This window comes from Thalassophryne amazonica, chromosome 2 (genome assembly GCF_902500255.1).
Source record: "Thalassophryne amazonica chromosome 2, fThaAma1.1, whole genome shotgun sequence".
Classification (NCBI taxonomy): domain Eukaryota; kingdom Metazoa; phylum Chordata; class Actinopteri; order Batrachoidiformes; family Batrachoididae; genus Thalassophryne; species Thalassophryne amazonica.
The window spans coordinates 131,381,498-131,403,397 of record NC_047104.1 but is presented as its reverse complement, the minus strand read 5'-3'; the positions used below and the strand labels follow the sequence as shown (position 1 = coordinate 131,403,397).

General features: G+C 43.0%; 1 protein-coding gene across 1 annotated transcript in view; it reads right to left on the bottom strand.

Moving 5' to 3' along the window:
* Positions 1-12,217: 12,217 nt before the first annotated feature.
* serinc4 (serine incorporator 4) overlaps positions 12,218-21,900 on the bottom strand; it is an 87,989-nt gene continuing 78,306 nt past the window's right edge. The window contains exons 9-11 of the mRNA XM_034193417.1: positions 17,075-17,187; positions 13,144-13,297; positions 12,218-13,064 (exon numbers count right to left, since the gene is read on the bottom strand). Coding sequence (XP_034049308.1) covers positions 12,857-13,064; positions 13,144-13,297; positions 17,075-17,187 — 475 coding nt within the window. The 3' untranslated portion in view covers positions 12,218-12,856. The remainder of the gene's footprint in view (positions 13,065-13,143; positions 13,298-17,074; positions 17,188-21,900) is intronic.

The window sequence follows — 21,900 nt, the reverse complement described above, 5'->3', positions numbered from 1 at the left end:
TTCAAGCATCAGCCAGATGCTTCAGAATTTTTCTGGATCATCAACTAGAGAGCACTCAGAAAGCACAGATCTCCAGTGAAGCTGCTGTGCCATGGGAAGATACACATCTTTATCTATATATGCAGAGAAATTTCTAAATTACACAACGCAGGTGAAAAAAATTGTCCTGGAAGTGTCTGGCTGTAAGACAGGATTTGGAAGTGGATTTTTCTTTTGCTTCACAGAAAAATAATGCTTCACAACATATTTATGTATTAAAAAAATAAGCTTTAAGTGCAGCACATTGGTTGTGTTACATGTTTTTTGTTTGTTTTTTTTAGTCATGGTATTCATTTTTATTATGTGATTAATAAGATTTGCTTTGTGTTATAACATGTACAGTATTTTACTGTGTGGCACTGATTTGCTCATAGCACACATTGACTAAAACACCATTTGAGCTGCTAATCAGCAACTGTTTTCTGCATTTATGTCAAAAATTTGTGAAACCTCAGTCAAACGTGCCAAAAGAGTTTGTTTGAACCTGCATGGCTGATAAAGTTCACACAACCTGTTTGCAGCACACTTTGGATTTTAAGTTTATTCCACTTGTTTCATTGTTTTATTTTAGCCATCATTTAACAAACCACACAGAAAGACAGCAGTGTTTGTTACCTCTGCCAACGAAGTTGGAGGGGGCCTTGTTCTCGCCCGTTTTTGTTTGTCTGTTTGAATGTGAACAGCCTGGAGCCCACAATTTTTCATATATCATTATGAAATTTTTACTGAGGATTCATGTCCTGATAGGCAAGAACTGATTTAATTTTCAAGGGCAAAGGGCAAAGTCAGGAAGAATCTTGGAAAGTTGGAAATATCACTATCTTTAACATTGAATAAATTTTCCAAACTTCGTAACATAAAAAAAGCATTATGTAGAACGGTATCCTTTATCGACTCACAAAGTTTGATATGGATCTGATCCAGACTGTGGATTTTGTGGACATTTGAATTTAATATTGAAAAGCCCATTTAGTGTATATTTTGCATTATATCTCAATCAAAAGTGCCTCAGTCACTCTCATTTGTGACAGTGACGTGCAAACTGGCACTCTCAATAAACAGACTGATCTGCATCTGATCCCTGTTTATTTGATCCTAGACCAACAAAACCGTTTAAAGTAGACCTGCACTGAAATAAATGCAGTCAGATCTTTGGACCAAAAAATGACTTATATTTACACATAAGATCCTTCTGAATGTAGTAAAGTAAATCTGCAAACCCAGATCTGTCATTCAACGGAGAAATCTTCATTTGAAAATGACAAATTTACAGCTAACATTTAGACCCTCTCCCAGCATGCATTGCCCGCGCCAACTGTAATTTGTGGATTTACGTCAGTTTGCATCTGCACCTTTTTCTTGTCTTATATGGAAGGATCTGCTTTTTAAAACTTCATATTGTCTTGCGGTATATTTGGTGAGTACACATTTTTTATTTGTGCTTGAAAATTATTTTTGTGGACTTTTTCATACGCCCGTTTGATTGAGTGGTGTCGCATTGAAAATCTACTGTCTTTCACCTCCGGTGTACCGTCGCGGGCTACAGAGGCGAGACCCGCAACGAATTCAAGTCATTAAAAATATATAAACCTCTCTCAGTGGCCACGGAGCTCCGCAGCTCTGATTACCGAGACGTGCGTTGCTGCGGATTTTGCAGCAAGAAGTCTGTCCTTGTGAGCAACAGGTGTCACCGCGCGCACTGCATTAAAACGGCGAGCGTAGTCTCTGGACTTGTGCCAAGTTGGCTGCAACTCCATTCAGTAGACAGAGAGGTGGTACTGGCTGCACAGCAGACACGGGGGTGAGTGCCGCGGCGGAATTTAACGAGCTCATGCACTCTGTAAGCGTATCGGGGGCAGTGAGAGCGAGGCGTCGGGGAATAATGTCGCCCGCTGTCGATACCGCTGCTGATCTGATCCCCGGATCTGAGCAAGCAGAGCTGTATCTCACATTCATTGCAGCTTACTTTTGGATGTTGAAACCAGGATGTGTATAACAGTAACATTACTAAGAGATAAAATCAATTTCAGTGCAGGATCGGACCGAAGGCGGGAACGCGTCGTCTTGTCACCGACGTCATGGAAATGATCCGGCTGTACAAACTGTTTTCACAGAGGGCTAAATGTTAGCTGCAAATTTGTCATTTTTAAACAAATATTTCTCCGCTGAATTAGAAATTTGGGCTTACAGATTTACTTTACTGCATTCACAAGGGTCTTATAAATACATATCAGCTATTTCTTTTCTGAAATCTGACCACATTTATTTCAGTGTGACCTAATCTTGACCCCAGTGAAAAACTATCAGCCGATATCAAATCTATCATTTTGGTCTAAAATTCTGGAAAAAGTGGTGTCACGGCAGCTCGTGGAATATCTTACTGAGAATAATCTCTTTGAGCCACTGCAGTCTGCTTTTAGAAAATATCACTCCACAGAGACGGCTCTCACTGAAGTGGTGAATGACCTTCTGCTTGCAGTGGATTTGGACGCCACTACGGTTCTGTTGCTGTTAGATTGATTTGATACCGTGGATCATCATATTCTACTTTATAGGCTGGAAAATCATTTTGAGATTACTGGGAGTGCCCTTGCATGGCTGACGTCATACTTGACCAGTTGTTCTCACTGTGTTTTGTACAGTAACACTACCTCTGACCTTAGTGACATGAAATTTGGGGTTCCACAGGGGTCCGTCTTAGGCCCCTGCTTTTCTCCCTTTATACAGCACCCCTTGTGCACATATTGTGGCGTTTTGGGGTTACCTTTCACTGCTATGCTGATGATACTCAGTTATACATGCCGATAACTGCTGGTAATCTCATTCACATAAAATCCTTAGAAGATTGCCTTGCATCAGTGAGAAGATGGATGACTAGCAACATCCTACTTTTAAACTCTGATAAGACTAAAATGATGGTTCTTGGTCCAGTGAGACATCGGCATCAATTTGCCCAGTTAATGCTTAGCCTAGACTCGTGTGTCATACATCACACTGACAAAGTGAGGAACCTTGGGGTAATTTTTGATCCTACATTGTCCTTTGACCTCCTCATTAGAAACATCACAAGGACTGCTTTCTTCCACCTGCGAAATATAGGGAAGGTTCGTCCCATCCTGTCTATGGCTGATGCTGAGACCCTGATTCATGCCTTTATCTCTTCGAGATTGGACGACTGCAATGTTCTATTTTCTCATTTACCACAGTCCAGCATTAGGGCTCTCCAATTGGCTCAAAATTCTGTAGCCAGACTTTTGACACAAACATAAAGTTCAACCTCATTACACCTATTTTGGCATCTCTTCACTGAGTTCCTGTCCCAGTGAGATCAGATCTTAAGGTTCTGGTACTAGCCTATAAAATTGTTCATGGACTGGCACCTCCCTACCTAGCTTACCTAATTAAACCTTACATACCGGCCCGGGCTTTACGTTCTCAGGGTGCAGGACTACTTAGTGTCAATAGGGGGAGTAAGAAGTCTGCAGGTCATAGAGCTTTCTCTTATCGTGCCCCTGTTCTGTGGAATGATCTCCCTGCATCAATAAAACAATCAGATTCTGTGAAGACTTTCAAGTCCAGACATAAGACGCACTTATTTTCCCTTTCATATGGCTAGCATACTGGTATAGTATACAGTAGTTGTACGCTTTTTACTCTTTTAATTCAATTTATTAGGAAACGGACCATGCCGTGGCCTTTTAGTGAAGCTTAGGGCTAATGGCTGGCAATCACCTTAGTATTTCCTGTATTTTCTTGTTTAATGCTGACAAATTATACAGTATTTCTTGTCTTTCTGATGCCTGATTCTTTTTTTTTTTTCTCTCTCCGTTTAAGGTGCAGCTCCATCCAGAGATGGGAGTTGCATTTGTGCTTGAGACCCTCCTGTCCTATGCACCAACAACATTTCCTGTATATTTGTTTTGTGAATTGTTCTGTAATTTATGTCTGTAGCATGGCCCAAGCAGAGGGTCACCCCTTTGAGTCTTTGTCTGCTTGAGGTTTCTTCCTCAGAGGGAGTTTTTCCTTACCACTGTTGCTCTAGGGGTTAGTAAGGTTAGACCTTGCTTGTGTGACGCGTCTTGAGGCAACTCTGTTGTGATTTGGCGCTATATAACTGAAAATAAATTGAACATTGAAATTGAAGGTTTGATCCCTATTGAAAATTTTGCGGATATTTGATTCTTTTTAACATTAAAAAGCTCTTTTGATCTATATTTCGTATTATATTTTAGCTTATGAAAAGCCACTTCTAACAGGACTTTGACCTTGAAAATTTTTTCCAAGGTAAAAATTTGTGGAATTGGGAACTAGTGTTGGCGGAGGTTTGCACTCTATGAGCGCGGTGCTCTGGTTTGCTTCTATTTTACCTCTATATCAACATACAGTCACTGACCACTTTATTAGGGACATCTTGGCCCGGGGTTGGACACCATTTGCTTTGCTTTAACTGCCTTAAATCTTTTAGTCATAGATTGATCAAGGTGCCGGAAACATTCCTCAGAGATTTTGGTCCTTACAGACATGATGCCTGGATTGCTGCTACAAAGCAGCTTTGGAGCTGTGCTTTCATGCTGTTTACACCAAACACAGATTGTAGTCAGAAGCATAAACTGACACTCACCACACCAGACAACTTTTTTTTTTCCAATTTTCCATTGTGCTGGTTTGTTGAGCCAGTGCTCAATGTTGCCTCAATTTGACAGCGGCGGTACTTCAGATTTTGATGTGTTGTTGCTCAGAGATGCTCTTTTGCACACTGTGCTTATAACGAATGGATCATTGAGGTATTGGTGCCTTTTATCACCTCAAACCAGCCTGTTAATTCTTCTTTTCTTCTCTGGCCTCCGCCATCAACAAGTTATTTTCTCCCACAGAACCACCACCCACTGGATGTTTCCCCTTCCTCAGTCTATTCTCTGCAGACCACAGTACGGTGACTGACAGGGGCCACATTCCATCCAAATTAGAACATCAGCAAAAGCATAAAACAATTACAAATGCAAAATAATAAAAGGAAATAAAATAAAACTGTCTCAACAACAAGTAGTTGCATCAAAAATGTCTCATTGTTTACTGAGGAACAAGGCCGTGGATACAAACACCCGAAATGAGATTCCTCCATCAAGTGTCTGGGCTCAGATTCAGGGACACACTGAGAAGCTCAAATATCTGGGAGGGACCAGGGAAGCCTCCTCGTCATTTCCCTAGGGAGGTCTTTCAGGAACATCCAACTGGGAGGAGGCCCTGGTGAAGAACCCGGAGATGCTGGAGAGATTATATTTCCCAGTTGGCTTCGGAATGAATGCCCTGGGATGAGAAGACTTGGCCAAGGACAGAGAAGTGCGGGATGAGCTACAGGTCAACTGTCAGACCCAGATAAGTGGCAGAAAGTGAATGAATGAATGCATTATGACAATTACACCTCAGTGAAAACATGTTTCATAAATTTAAAGACAATGTTGTATCATCGTTGTCCACTGAAAAGACAATAATACAACCCCAATTCCAATGAAGCTGGGACGTTGTGTAAAATGTAAATAAAAACAGAATACAATGATTTGCAAATCCTCTTCAACCTATATTAAATTGAATACACCACAAAGACAAGATATTTAATGTTCAAACTGATAAACTTTATTGTTTTTGTGCAAATATTTGCTCATTTTGAAATGGATGCCTGCAACATGTTTCAAAAAAGCTGGGACAGTGGTATGTTTACTGTGTTACATCACCTTTCCTTCTAACAACACTCAATAAGCATTTGGAAACTGAGCACACTAATTGTTGAAGCTTTGTAAGTGGAACTCTTTCCCATTCTTGCGACAGGTCTGGACTGCAGGCAGGCCAGTGTAGTATCCGCACTCTTTTACTATGAAGCCACTCTGTTGTAACACGTGCAGAATGTGGCTTGGCATTGTCTTGCTGAAATAAGCAGGGACGTCCCTGAAAACGACATTGCCTGGATGGCAGCATGTGTTGCTCCAAAACCTGGATGTACCTTTCAGCATTGATGGTGCCATCACAGATGTGTAAGTTGCCCGTGCCATGGGCACTACCACACCCCCATACCATCACAGATGCTGGTTTATGAACTATGCGCCGGTAACAATCTGGATGGTCTTTACACGACGTACATGATTTCCAAAAACAATTTGAAATGTGGACTCATCAGACCACAGCACACTTTTCCACTTTGCGTCTGTCCATTTCAAATGAGCTCAGGCCCAGAGAAGGCAGCAGCATTTCTGGACATTGTTGATGTATGGCTTTCGCTTTGCATGGTAAAGTTTTAACTTGCACTTGTAGATGTAGCGACGAACTGTGTTAACTGACAATGGTTTTCTGAAGTGTTACTGAGCCCACACGGTAAAATCCTTTACACATTGATGTCAGTTGTTAATGCAGTGCCGCCTGAGGGATCGAAGGTCACGGGTATTCAATGTTGGTTTTCAGCCTTGCTGCTTATGTGTAGACAGTTCTCCAGTTTCTCTGAATCTTCTGATTATATTATGGACTGTAGATGATGGAATCCCTAAATTCCTTGCAAGTGAACGTTAAGAAACATTGTTCTTAAAGTAGACCTGCATTGAAATAAATGCAGTCAGATCTTTGGACCAAAAAATGACTTATATTTACACATAAGATCCTTCTGAATGTAGTAACGTAAATCTGCAAGCCCAGATCTGTCATTCAACAGAGAAATCTTTGTTTAAAAATGACAAATTTACAGCTAAAATTTAGCCCTCTGCAAAACTGTCATCACATCCGGGACGCTACCGAGACGTCACAGAGAAGACCCTATCCCAGCATGCATTGTGCGCGCCAACTGTAATTTGTGGATTTACATCAGTTTGCATCTGCACCTTTTTCTTGTCTTATACGAAAGGATCTACTTTTTTAAAAACTTATATTGTCTTGCGGCACGTTTGGTGAGTACACATTTCTTTTATTTGTGCTTGAAAATTATTTTGGGGGACTTTTCCATACACCCGTTTGAGTGGTGTTGCATTGAAAATCTACTGTCTTTCGCCTCCGGTGTTACCGGAGTAACCGGTAACCGGAGTTACCGGGGTACGGAGGCGGGACCCACAAAGAATTCAAGTCATTAAAAAGATATACGTAAACCTCTCTCAGCAGCCATTGAGCTCTGTGGCTCTGATTACCGAGACGTGCTGCGCTGCGGATTTTGCCGCAAGAAGTCTGTCCTTGCGAGCAACAGGTGTCACCGGCCGCTTCGCATTAAAACAGCAAGCATAGTCTCTGGACTTGTGCCAAGTTGGCTGCACCTCCGTTCAGTAGACAGAGAGGTGGTGCCGGCTGCACAGCAGACACAGGCAATGTGAGTGGCCCGCTGCAGCGTTTACCGAGCCTGCAGACTCAGTAAGCGCATTGGAGGCAGAGAGCGAGGCGTCGGGGAAGAACGTCGCCCGCTGTCGATGTCGCCGCTGATCTGAGCATGCAGATCTGTATCTCACATTCATTTCTGCTTACTTTTGGATGTTGAAACCAGGATGTGTATAACAGTAACATTACTAACAGATAAAATCAGTTTCAATGCGGGATCGGACTGAAGGCACGAGCGCTCCGTCTTCTGCCGGACGTCACTGCAATGTCACGGATGTACAAACAGTTTTCGCTGAGGGCCAAATTTTAGCTGCAAATTTGTCATTTTTAAATGAAGATTTTTCCGCTGAATTACAAATTTGGGCTTGCAGATTTACTTTACTGCATTCATAAGGGTCTAATAAATACATATCAGCTATTTCTTTCTGAGATCTGACCACATTTATTTCAATGCAGGTCTACTTTAAACTGTTGGACTATTTTTTTCATGCAGTTCCTCACCTCATCTTTGCTTGTGAATGGCTGAGCCTTTTGGTGATGCTCCTTTTATACCCAATCATGACACTCATCTGTTTCCAGTTAGGTGTTCTTTGAGCATTCATCAACTTTCCCAGTCTTTTGTTGCCCCGTCCCAACTTTTTTGAAATGTGTTGCAGGCATCCATTTCTAAATGAGCAAATTTTTGCGCAAAAACAAAAAGGTCTATCAGTTTGAACATTAACCCCTTAACGCCCATCAACGCATATATGCTACAATCTCTGACTCAAATATGCAACTTACCAAATTGACCTGTATGCCCGTTGTCGCAAATTTGCAACATACCATCATTATTATTATAACACAACATAAAGTCATTACCAGAATACCCAATATTACTATCTAGTTTTTGTGCAAAAGTGAAATTAATAATCAACATTATTTACCATCTACTTAAAGGCAAAAACACAAACTTTTTTTATATACAGCTATATAAATTCGGGCGTTAAGGGGTTAAATATCTCGTCTTTGTGGTGTATTCAATTGAATATAGGTTGAAGAGGATTTGCAAATCATTGTATTCTGTTTTTATTTACATTTCACAGAATGTCCCAACTTCATTGGAATTGGGGTTGTACATAGGCAGCAGTCAGTGTGGACATTTGGATGTACCGATTTAACAAATTAATGAAACTGAAACAGAAAACAATGTGCATATGAAGAGGAACATCAATAGATTGTAAAATACAACATCTGTATTAAATTTATCATTTTCCTTATATCTATATCATAAAAACACCTCAGCTCATTACTGGTACCGATAAAGGTTTCAACTCAATCAATCATCAATTTTATTTATATAGCGCCAAATCACAACAAACAGTTGCCCCAAGGCGCCTTTTTATTGTAAGGCAAAAGCCATACAATAATTACAGAAAAACCCCAACAGTCAAAACTACCTCCTGTGAGCAAGCACTTGGCGACAGTGGGAAGGAAAATCTCCCTTTTAACAGGAAGAAACCTCCAGCAGAACCAGGCTCAGGGAGGAGCAGTCTTCTGCTGGGACTGGTATATATTCTTGCTCTGGTCATGGAATTTGCACATACCCATTACTGCTGAATGTTGTCCTGCCACTTTGCACTACAAGTATTTGTTTGTTTACAATTTACCTTTTGTATAATTTTGTTACAATTACACTATTACAACTTTTTTTTTTTTTTTTTTACAGCTGTTAGATCTCTACACTTGATATTTATACTTAGTTATTATATTTCTTAAATACCTTCTTTTGTGAGGTCAGGGAGTCCAGAGATCAGGTATTTCAGTTCTCAATATGTCTGTGATGTATTGTAGAAATGACAATAAAGCTGACTTGACTTGACTTGACTTGGTTGGGGCTGAGGGGAGAGAATCAAGAAAAAGACATGCTGTGGAAGAGAGCAGGGATCAATCACCAATGATTAAATGCAGAGTGGTGCATACAAAGCAAAACGAGAAAGAAACACTCAGTGCATCATGGGAACCCCCCAGCAGTCTAAGTCTATACCAGCATAACTAAGGGCCTAACTATAAGCTTTAGCAAAAAGGAAAGTTTTAAGCCTAATCTTAAAAGTAGAGAGGGTGTCTGTCTCCCTGATCTGAATTGGGAGCTGGTTCCACAGGAGAGGAGCCTGAAAGCTGAAGGCTCTGCCTCCCATTCTACTCTTAAAACCCTAGGAACTACAAGTAAGCCTGCAGTCTGAGAGCGAAGCACTCTATTGGGGTGATATGGTACTAAGAGGTCCCTAAGATAAGATGGGACCTGATTATTCAAAACCTTATAAGTAAGAAGAAGAATTTTAAATTCTGTTCTAGAATTAACAGGAAGCCAATGAAGAGAGGCCAATATGGGTGAGATATGCTCTCTCCTTCTAGTCCCCGTCAGTACTCTAGCTGCAGCATTTTGAATTAACTGAAGGCTTTTCAGGGAACTTTTAGGACAACCTGATAATAATGAATTACAATAGTCCAGCCTAGAGGAAATAAATGCATGAATTAGTTTTTCAGCATCACTCTGAGACAAGACCTTTCTAATTTTAGAAATATTGCGCAAATGCAAAAAAGCAGTCCTACATATTTGCTTAATATGCGCATTGAAGGACATATCCTGATCAAAAATGACTCCAAGATTTCCCACAGTATTACTAGAGGTCAGGGTAATGCCATCCAGAGTAAAGATCTGGTTAGACACCATGTTTCTAAGATTTGTGGGGCCAAGTACAATAACTTCAGTTTTATCTGAATTTAAAAGCAGGAAAATAGAGGTCATCCATGTCTTTATGTATGTAAGACATTCCTGCAGTTTAACTAATTGGTGTGTGTCCTCTGGCTTCATGGATAAAATTTTATGGTCAACAGTATCAAAAGCAGCACTGAGGTCTAACAGGACAAGCACAGAGATGAGTCCACTGTCTGAGGCCATAAGAAGATCATTTGTAACCTTCACTAATGCTGTTTCTGTACTATGATGAATTCTAAAACCTGACAAACTCTTCAAATAGACCATTCCTCTGCAGATGATCAGTTAGCTGTTTTACAACTACCCTTTCAAGAATTTTTGAAAGAAAAGGAAGGTTGGAGATTGGCCTATAATTAGCTAAGATAGCTGGGTCAAGTGATGGCTTTTTAAGTAATGGTTTAATTACTGCCACCTTAAAAGCCTGTGGTACATAGCCAACTAATAAAGACAGATTGATCATATTTAAGATCGAAGCATTAATTAATGGTAGGGCTTGCTTGAGCAGCCTGGTAGGAATGGGGTCTAAGTCTAACTTAAATGATAAATCCTTTTTTTTTTTTTTTTTTTCTTTACTCCTGTAGACTCTTGAGCCTCTAAAAACACTTATGTTTTTGTCAGTGGTCAGAGGGGAGTCAATCTGCAGTTCTTTTAATCAGCCTTTTAAGCTGCGGTGCTTTTGGGAAGTACCTCTAATGTAATGAGCTCCATAAGTGTGATTCTACAAACATCTCAGTTTTCAGCTGCTTTTAGGGAAATGGAACCTGATCAGCCCAAAACATTAGATACAGTGCGAGTTTGTTGGGTTCTTCAGTTTGTAGAGCACCACTTTCACCGCTGCAATCTCCTCATATTCCTCAAGAGGAATTTTGCCTGATGCACACGGCACCACTGACTATCACACCAGAAGTGTCAATGAGACCGGCTCGAGTTTACCAAGAAATCTGTAAGTCACTAAGGTAAAGAACGTTATCCAAACACCTCTGTTCATAGTGCATGAATTTGATTGGATCAGGGACATTAGGAATACAAATTTGATCATATACTCAAGTGTGTGTTTTTGTTGCATCAACCTTTACCAAGAAGAAATTTCATGTGATAGTTTTTGAAAATGCCATTTTCATGTGTTTGAAATAAAATTATTTGCAATGACAGTAATTATTGACTGAATTATCATTGTTACATCCGCCAAGGATGTAATAAAATGATTGGTGTTTATTTATCTGTCTGTCTGTCGGTTAGCAGGATTACGTCAAAACCACTGCATGGATTTTCATGAAATTTGCCCCTCATATAGATATTAGGCCATGGAAGACTCCATTAACTTTGGAGGTGATCCGGATCCAGATCAAGAGTTCACTTATATGGGCTTTGAAGGATTACGCCAAAACTACTTCATGAATTCTCACCAAATTTGCACCACAGATAGATATTAGGACATGGAAGACTCCACTGAATTTTGGAGGTGATCCGGATCCCGATTGGCAGATGTCAGGAATGTTGGATTACTCTTGCGTTGGACATATTTTGGGAGTGAAATGACTCACAATATGAAAACCTTGCATGCAGACGGTAATGTCAGGGTTAAACACTTTTAGACTTTTAGATCATTGCACGGCACACGATGCTCACTGGAGTCTGAAAATGTCACTCTGTTTGAGAAATCAATTAGAAATCTATATGCTCCAATGCTCCAAGAATGAAAGCTCCTTTGTTGGACATTACTGGTGTGAATTTGCCCAAGCTGGAATTTTGTCATAATTATTAAAGCACAAAGGTCTTCATGTACTAAAGGTTTGTGTTTAAAAACATGCACAAACATCATTGCACTCACAAATATACCTGCATGCTGATTTACAACCAGAATGTACTGAGGATTGCATCTTTCAAATGCACACAATAGCACATATTGACCATTTAGCACAGCTGCGTTTATGAATAGCCAATTTGGGGCTTGTCCACATGAGAGCACAAAATTCAGGGAGGGAACACGCAAATAGAGAAGGTTCGCACACGTAACATGTCTTATAAAGGTCAAAAGGATATTAGCGGGTGCTGACTGCATCTGTATTTTGTGACCGCAGCCTCCTCATACACAGAATAAAGAAAAATAATTTATCATAAACATCGGGTATATTTAAAGATTTTAACGGTTTATTTCTTTAAGAATAAATGTGTTGCAACAATTCATCATAATTACAGTCAGTGATGTGCCGGGGTCTATGTGGGATGATGCATGCACATCTGTGCATGCCACGTGTGCGTTCTGCCAGTGAACACACACACAAACAACTGTACGCACAGAGCGCACACAGCTGTGCATTCTCCCGGGGTACAGCCGGTTGTCTGTTCATTCCACCACTGTGCACAGCTACCTATGCACAGGAGACAGCTGTCCCTTGTCCCTCACATATGTACAAAATGCACCAATTTAACACCTAATCCTAATCCTTTTGGCAATTTAGTCTGCAAATAAGTCTCCAAACCACACTTGTCCTTGTTAGTGGCCTATGATGTCAGCCTATGACATCATTGAGTTCTTCAATTGTCATCAGGACATTCTCTCAGTGCTGTCACTCTCACAGCACTGACTCTTTGACTTGTGACTCTGACGACCTCCCGTCTCCTGTGGGGAACAGCAGGGAAGCTCAGAGTCATCTGACCTCATGTCCATGTGGTGCTCGGTGAGCCTCCCTCCTGCCTGGCCTATGACACAAAGGGTCAGACGCTGACAGTGACATGACGGGAGGACGCTGGGCGGCGTTTGATGCGTGAGCGGCGAGGTCTGGATTCAGCCTGACAGCTGCACAGGGGTCCAAGCAGCAGCCAAAGGTACAGGATGACACAGGCCCAACAGGACGTCATCTTCACCCAGAATGTGGACCAGCTGCCGTGGGTGAATGTCGTCTCCAGCACTGCTGACTCATAACTGCCAGAGGACAACACCATTCATCTCAGAACTACTTCTGGCACAACCAAGGACAAAGACCCAGCAGTCGATGACAAACCTGAACCAGTTGGTGAGGGTCATCATGACGTACAGGGAAGCCAAGAAGAAGACAAAATGGAAGAAGAAGTAGCTGTAAGCCACTCTCAGGTTCTCGTTGTGGATAACCTTCTGACAGCCTTTGTCGTCTTCGTCAACCACAAACTCCTCTTCACCTGAAAAAATTTAAACTTATCTCAGCTAATATCCAACAAATCTGAATTCCTTGTATCATACAGATTACTGGGGCTGCAAAAAACATTTATTTTCACAATCATTTAATCAACAGATTTGTTTCTCTATTAGTTGATTAGTTATTAAGTCCATAAAATAAATAATCCTGGAAGAAAGTAAAAATATTCACTTTCAAGAAGCTGAAATCAAAGAATTTGGATATTTCTAGTAAAACATGACCCAAACAATTAATCGATTATCAAAATAGTTGTCGATTAGGTTAATAGTTGACCAATAGTTGATTAATCAATTACAACACAAAACATTTTTCTGAGTTACGGTGAAGGCAGCAGCATGGGCACTGCAGTACGTCTACAGCATAGTATAACACTACCATATACAACAAACCACGTGCACACGTGTAACCTCCAGTGCTGCCATCCCCATGTTAGCTGGCAAAGAGACACTAGAATCAGTGCACAAATAGGTCAAGTCTGGGAACATGCACTGCTGCCACATGGGCCGCATGCACCCTACTACAGAATCACCTTGGGTCCTGGGATGGCACCCAAACGAGGCAGGCGTGGGTGTCACAAACAGACCAACACTGTAGTTCAAATGTAGCCATTATCACTATTGAATGCAAAGACCAAATTCCACTCTATGATGAACACTTACATAATGAGGCTAAAGAACCAAAGGAGGGAAAATATTTGCAAACTGGGGATCAGGACACAAACAATCTGTTGGGAGAAATTCACACGCTTCCTTTTCTTTCACAAAAGACACAATGATCAAGTAAATCTGGTTCAAAATGCCAAAACATGTCATGATGACTGATGATGATAAAACAACACAAATCAAAGCCCAAGTTACCCGAAGAAATCATATCCAAGGAGCGTGTAGTACTTTCTAAAAAAAATGTAAAAATAACCTAAGGCTAATGAAGTCTGGTTCCAAATAGCAGGAGGATAATTACACATGTCGGATGTGTAATATGTGGCTCCTTAATGAGCAGCTGGTTAAAGGGCAGTGTTGATTCAAACCCCTAATTAACTAACCAGGCTGAGTAAATATTTGAGAGAAGTCCCATATGATCACATGAATGAGATGTTAATTTATCTACAGCACAGTGATGAGAACATCGTACACGTGCTCCTCTGTGCACATGGTGAACGTGAGATTGGGGCCCAACTCAAGGTCTGTATAGACTGATGCACTGGATGAACTCAGTTCAGTTATGAGCAGGATTTCCATGCCTCACTCAAATAAAGCACATCCATGAAACATAATTTAATTTAGTTGGGACTACATATATTTATTAGATGGAAATCCTTTCCATAACTGAACTGCGCTCATCCAATGACTCATTTGTTTAAGTGATACACTCAAAAACTGACTCATTGGATTGGATTTCCATCTAATATATATATACTCCCAACTAAATTAACTTACATTGTCTTGCATGAATGTGCTTTATTTGATTTGGGGCTACATATATTTATTAGATAGAAATCCTGCCCATAATTGAATTGCGTTCACCCAATGACTCATTTGTTTGTGCACTCAAAAAACTGACTCATTGGATTGGATTTCCATCTAATATATATATAGTCCCAACTAAATGGTGGCAGTAATTAAACCATTGCTTAAAAAGCTTGACCCAGCTATCTTAGCTAATTATAGGCCAATCTCCAACCTTCCTTTTCTCTCAAAAATTCTTGAAAGGGTAGTTGTAAAACAGCTAACTGATCATCTGCAGAGGAATGGTCTATTTGAAGACAGAAACAGCATTAGTGAAGGTTACAAATGATCTTCTTATGGCCTTAGACAGTGGACTCATCTCTGTGCTTGTTCTGTTAGGCCTCAGTGCTGCTTTTGATACTGTTGACCATAAAATTTTATTACAGAGATTAGAGCATGCCATAGGTATTAAAGGCACTGCGCTGCGGTGGTTTGAATCATATTTATCTAATAGATTACAATTTGTTCATGTAAATGGGGAATCTTCTTCACAGACTAAGGTTAATTATGGAGTTCCACAAGGTTCTGTGCTAGGACCAATTTTATTCACTTTATACATGCTTCCCTTAGGCAGTATTATTAGACAGCATTGCTTAAATTTTCATTGTTACGCAGATGATACCCAGCTTTATCATCTATCCATGAAGCCAGAGGACACACACCAATTAGCTAAACTGCAGGATTGTCTTACAGACATAAAGACATGGATGACCTCTGATTTCCTGCTTTTAAACTCAGATAAAACTGAAGTTATTGTACTTGGCCCCACAAATCTTAGAAACATGGTGTCTAACCAGATCCTTACTCTGGATGGCATTACCCTGACCTCTAGTAATACTGTGAGAAATCTTGAGTCATTTTTGATCAGGATACGTCATTCAATGCGCATATTAAACAAATATGTAGGACTGCTTTTTTGCATTTGTGCAATATCTCTAAAATTAGAAAGGTCTTGTCTCAGAGTGATGCTGAAAAACTAATTCATGCATTTATTTCCGGACTACTGTAATTCATTATTATCAGGTTGTCCTAAAAGTTCCCTGAAAAGCCTTCAGTTAATTCAAAATGCTGCAGCTAGAGTACTGAGAGGGACTAGAAGGAGAGAGCATAGCTCACCCATATTGGCCTCTCTTCATTGGCTTCCTGTTAATTCTAGAATAGAATTTAAAATTCTTCTTCTTACTTATAAGGTTTTGAATAATCAGGTCCCATCTTATCTTAGGGACCTCATAGTACCTTCGCTTCGCTCTCAGACTGCAGGCTTACTTGTAGTTCCTAGGGTTTGTAAGAGTAGAATGGGAGGCAGAGCCTTCAGCTTTCAGGCTCCTCTCCTGTGGAACCAGCTCCCAATTCAGATCAGGGAGACAGACACCCTCTCTACTTTTAAGATTAGGCTTAAAACTTTCCTTTTTGCTAAAGCTTATAGTTAGGCGCTGGATCAGGTGACCCTGAACCATCCCTTAGTTATGCTGCTATAGACCTAGACTGCTGGGGGGTTCCCATGATGCACTGAGTGTTTCTTTCTCTTTTTTCTCTGTATGCACCACTCTGCATTTAATCATTGGTGATTGATCTCTGCTCCCCTCCACAGCATGTCTTTGTCCTGGTTCTCTCCCTCAGCCCCAACCAGTCCCAGCAGAGGACTGCCCCTCCCTGAGGCTGGTTCTGCTGGAGGTTTCTTCCTGTTAAGAGGGAGTTTTTCCTTCCCACTGTCGCCAAGTGCTTGCTCACAGGGGGTCGTTTTGACCGTTGGGGTTTTTCCGTAATTATTGTATGGCCTTGCCTTACAATATAAAGCGCCTTGGGGCAACTGTTTGTTGTGATTTGGCGCTATATAAATAAAATTGATTTGATTGGATTTAAATTAAATTACATTGTCTTGCATGAATGTGTTTTATTTGAGTTTGGGCTACATATATTTATTAGATGGAAATCCTGCACATAATTGAATTGCGTTCATCCAATGACTCATTTGTTTGAGTGATACACTCAAAAAACTGACTCATTGGATTGGATTTCCATCTAATAAATATATGTAGTCTCAACTAAATTAAATTACATTGGCTTGCATGAATGTGCTTTATTTGAGTTGGGACTACATATATTTATTAGATGGAAATCCTGCACATAATTGAATTGAGTTCATCCATTGAGCCATTTTTTGAGTGTTGCCTCAGAGTTTTAGGATTTCTTAGGTTTTAATTTTGTGTGGTCAGAACAGGAAAATATCTGATTATAGTGTCTTCAGTCCAAACCTTCCTCTTCCTCGGGACAGCAGAAGCAGCAGGTCGCTTTCTGGAATTCATAGCGGTAAACTTTTATCATCCAAAAGGGTCCAAACACCTCTGCCAGGTAGGAAGCTTCATTACTAAAGAGAGATATGAGAACACTTTAAACAACTAAAGAACATTTATGCACTGATACCACAAGTTTCCAGACCAAAATTCATGAAATAATACAACTGTAACATATGTATATCTCAGCTTTATCTAGTATAGATCTTTATGTGATTATTATTGCATGCTGAAGTTTTAATACATAATTTAAAAAGAGTTAATATAACGTGGTAGAAATGCATACAGTTTGCATCACTTAGGGTTGAAGCCATACATTTGCATGTACCTCGCTTACAAACATCCAAGCGCTTTTCTTCAACTGCATGTATTTCATTGTAGCAAATACATGTGATACATTCCATGTAGTCATTGAAAAATAAGTACCACCAATGTTTCTCCAGTTGACCCATATTTATGCCAAATCATCATTCAGAAGCTTAAAATTAATTACAGCCATTTGTGTAATGTTCTGGTATATTTCATGTTTAAAGAGCCATTCATCTTGACCTTGTTGGGAAAGTGTAGTGACACGGACCCACAACAGGGGGCGTAAATGAACGGACAATGGAAGGAGTCAAATTATAACACTTTACTGTTGTGAATGTCACAACCAAACACAGCAGATTCAGAATGTGCAACAGTCAATTAATAAAGGTGTCGTGTGGGCAGGCTCGACGATAGGAGACGCCCGTCTGGAAACGAACCGGAACCACACGATTTCCACCGCCACCTGAACCCGAGGAATACTGGAGCCGCCAAGTCCCGGAGTCCCCAGGTGGCCACCTTCCCGGCGTGTCGGATCTGGTACTGCTGGCAGAAAGCAAAAGACAGTCAAAGGGTGGGTGTGTGAACACCCAGTAACAATGGTGGGAATGCCACCTCCACCTCTCACTCAACACGTTGCAGCGGTCTCAGATGAAAAGGAGCGCCGTCTTGCACAGCCTCCGCAAAAACGACCGGTTCTCCTGCAGACACTCACAATAACAGATTTATAAATCTCACAAAAAGGCTGAGAGTATTACCTCCAGATGAAGATGATATCTCATCTGGAGATATCATCTTCAGATCATCATCTTCTGAAGGCTTAATCATCAATTAAGCCTTCAGTTAATTCAAAATGCTGCAGCTAGAGTACTGACGGGGACTAGCAGGAGAGAGCATATCTCACCCGTGTTGGCCTCTCTTCATTGGCTTCCTGTTAATTCTAGAATAGAATTTAAAATTCTTCTTCTTACTTATAAGGTTTTGAATAATCAGGTCCCATCTTATCTTAGGGACCTCGTAGTACCATATTACCCCATTAGAGCGCTTCGCTCTCAGACTGCAGGCTTACTTGTAGTTCCTAGGGTTTGTAAGAGTAGAATGGGAGGCAGAGCCTTCAGCTTTCAGGCTCCTCTCCTGTGGAACCAGCTCCCAATTCAGATCAGGGAGACAGATACCCTCTCTACTTTTAAGATTAGGCTTAAAACTTTCCTTTTCGCTAAGGCTTATAGTTAGGGCTGGATCAGGTGACCCTGGACCATCCCTTGGTTATGCTGCTTTAGACGTAGACTGTGGGGGGGTTCCCATGATGCACTGTTTCTTTCTCTTTTTGCTCTGTATGCATCACTCTGCATTTAATCATTAGTGATCGATCTCTGCCCCCCTCCACAGCATGTCTTTTTCCTGGTTCTTTCCCTCAGCCCCAACCAGTCTCAGCAGAAGACTGCCCCTCCCTGAGCCTGGTTCTGCTGGAGGTTTCTTCCTGTTAAAAGGGAGTTTTTCCTTCCCACTGTAGCCAAGTGCTTGCTCACAGGGGGTCGTTTTGACCGTTGGGGTTTTTCATAATTATTGTATGGCCTTGCCTTACAATATAAAGCGCCTTGGGGCAACTGTTTGTTGTGATTTGGCGCTATATAAAAAAAAAGTTGATTGATTGATTGATTGATCTCGGCAGTTTGGTGGAGGCGTCTTCCTGCTTTTATACCAGATGTGATGATTAGTGACAGCTGTCACGGATGATGGGTGACAGCTGTCACCACGGCTTGTTCCTGAGGTGGCAGCGCCCTCTCGTGCCTGAAGCCCGCACTTCAGGCAGGGCGCCTTCTGGTGGTGGGCCAGCAGTACCTCCTCTTCAGCGGCCCACACAACAGGACCCCCCCCTCAACGGGCGCCTCCTGGCGCCCGACCAGGCTTGTCCGGGTGGCGACGATAGAAATCGGCCAGGAGGGCCGGGTCCAGCATGAAGCTCCTCTTCACCCAGGAGCATTCTTCGGGTCCATACCCCTCCCAGTCCACCAAATACTGGAAACCCCGGCCCATTCGACGGACGTCCAAGAGCCGGCGAATTGTCCAAGCCGGCTCCCCGTCGATAATACGGGCAGGAGGCGGCGCTGGACCGGGTGCACAGAGGGGCGAGGTGTGATGCGGTTTTATCCTGGAGACATGAAAGACCGGATGGATCCGCAGTGAGGCCGGGAGTTGGAGCCTCACTGCGGTAGGACTGAGGACCTTGAGGATGGGGAAGCGTCCAATGAATCGGTCTTTCAACTTGGGGGACTCGACCTGGAGTGGAATGTCCTTGGTGGAAAGCCACACCTCCTGCCCGGGCTGGTAAGTGGGGGCCGGGGACCGTCGACGGTCTGCATGGGCTTTAGCCCTCGCCCGGGCCCTCAACAAGGCCGAACGGGCGGTGCGCCACACCCGACGGCATCTCCGCAGGTGGGCCTGGACCGAGGGCACACCGACCTCTCCCTCCACCAAAGGAAACAAAGGGGGCTGGTACCCCAGACACACCTCGAACGGGGAGAGGCCGGTGGCAGAGGACACCTGGCTGTTATGAGCGTACTCGATCCAGGCCAGATGTTCACTCCAAGCCGTCGGGTGTGCGGAGGTCGTGCACCTGAGGGCCTGCTCCAACTCCTGGTTGGCCCGTTCGACCTGTCCGTTAGTCTGCGGGCGATACCCAGACGAGAGGCTTACAGTGGCCCCCAGTTCCCGGCAGAAACTTCTCCACACCTGCGAGGAGAACTGGGGACCGCGATCCGAAACGATGTCTGTTGGTATCCCATGCAGTCGGACAACATGGTGGACGAGGAGATCCGCCGTCTCCTGGGCCGACGGGAGCTTCGGGAGGGCCACGAAGTGGGCCTCTTTCACCGCAAGGAGCTCTCGATTGCCCACGTCATAGTTCCGCTCTGCTGGGGTCAACCTGCGGGAAAAATAGGCACACGGGTGAAGAACCTTATCGGTTTCTCCGCTCTGGGATAGCACGGCTCCTATCCCTGAGTCAGAGGCGTCCACTTCAACCACAAACTGCCGACCAGGATCGGGCTGCACCAAGACCGGTGCAGTCGAGAACCGGCGTTTCAACTCCCTAAACGCGGCTTCGCACCGATCCGACCAGGTGAAGGGAACTTTTGGTGAGGTCAGGGCCGTCAGGGGGCTAACTACCTGACTATACCCCTTAATGAACCTCCTGTAGAAATTTGCGAAGCCGAGGAACTGTTGCAGCTTCCTACGGCTTGTAGGTTGGGGCCAGTCTCTCACCGCTGCGACCTTGGCCGGATCCGGGGCGACGGAGTTGGAGGAGATGATAAACCCCAGGAAGGACAAAGAAGTGCGGTGAAACTCACTTCTCACCCTTCACAAACAACCGGTTCTCCAACAACCGCTGCAGGACCTGACGTACATGCCGTACATGGGTCTCAGGGTCCGGAGAAAAGATGAGTATATCATCCAGATATACGAAGACGAATCGGTGCAGGAAGTCCCGCATGACGTCATTAACCAAAGCTTGGAACGTCGCGGGGGCGTTAGTGAGGCCGAACGGCATGACCAGGTACTCAAAATGACCTAACGGGGTGTTAAATGCCGTCTTCCATTCGTCTCCCTTCCGGATCCGAACTAGGTGGTATGCGTTCCTAAGATCCAACTTTGTGAAGATTTTGGCTCCATGCAGGGGGGTGAACACTGAATCCAACAAAGGCAACGGGTATCGGTTGCGAACCGTGATCTCGTTCAGCCCCCGATAATCAATGCATGGACGAAGACCGCTATCTTTTTTTCCCACAAAAAAGAAACCTGCTCCCATCGGAGAGGTGGAGTTACGGATCAGCCCGGCAGCTAAGGAGTCCCGGATGTAGGTCTCCATCGATTCGCGCTCAGGTCGGGAGAGGTTGTACAGCCTGCTGGATGGGAACTCCACGCCTGGCAACAAATCGATGGCACAATCATATGGACGGTCCGGGGGAAGAGTGAGTGCCCGATCCTTGCTAAAAACGTCAGCAAGATCGTGGTACTCAACCGGCACCGCCGACAGATTGGGGGGAACTTGGACCTGCTCCTTAGCCTGGGAACCGGGAGGAACCGAGGATCCCAAACACATCCGATGGCAGGTTTCGCTCCACTGTACCACCACCCCGGACGGCCAATCAATCCGGGGATTGTGTTTCATCATCCAGGAGAACCCCTGAATCACACGGGAGGTAGAAGGAGTCACAAAAAACTCAATCTCCTCCCTATGATTCCCTGACACTACCAGAGTTACTGGTGGTGTCTTGTGTGTGATTAAAGGGAGTAGGGTGCCATCTAGTGCTCGCACCTGCAATGGTGTAGGTAGCGCCACCAGAGGGAGCCCTACCTCCCTGGCCCATCTGCTGTCTAACAGATTCCCTTCTGACCCTGTGTCTACCAGTGCTGGGGCCTGAAGGGTTAAATCCCCACTAAGGATTGTAACTGGGAGTCGTGCGGCAATATGTGTGTGT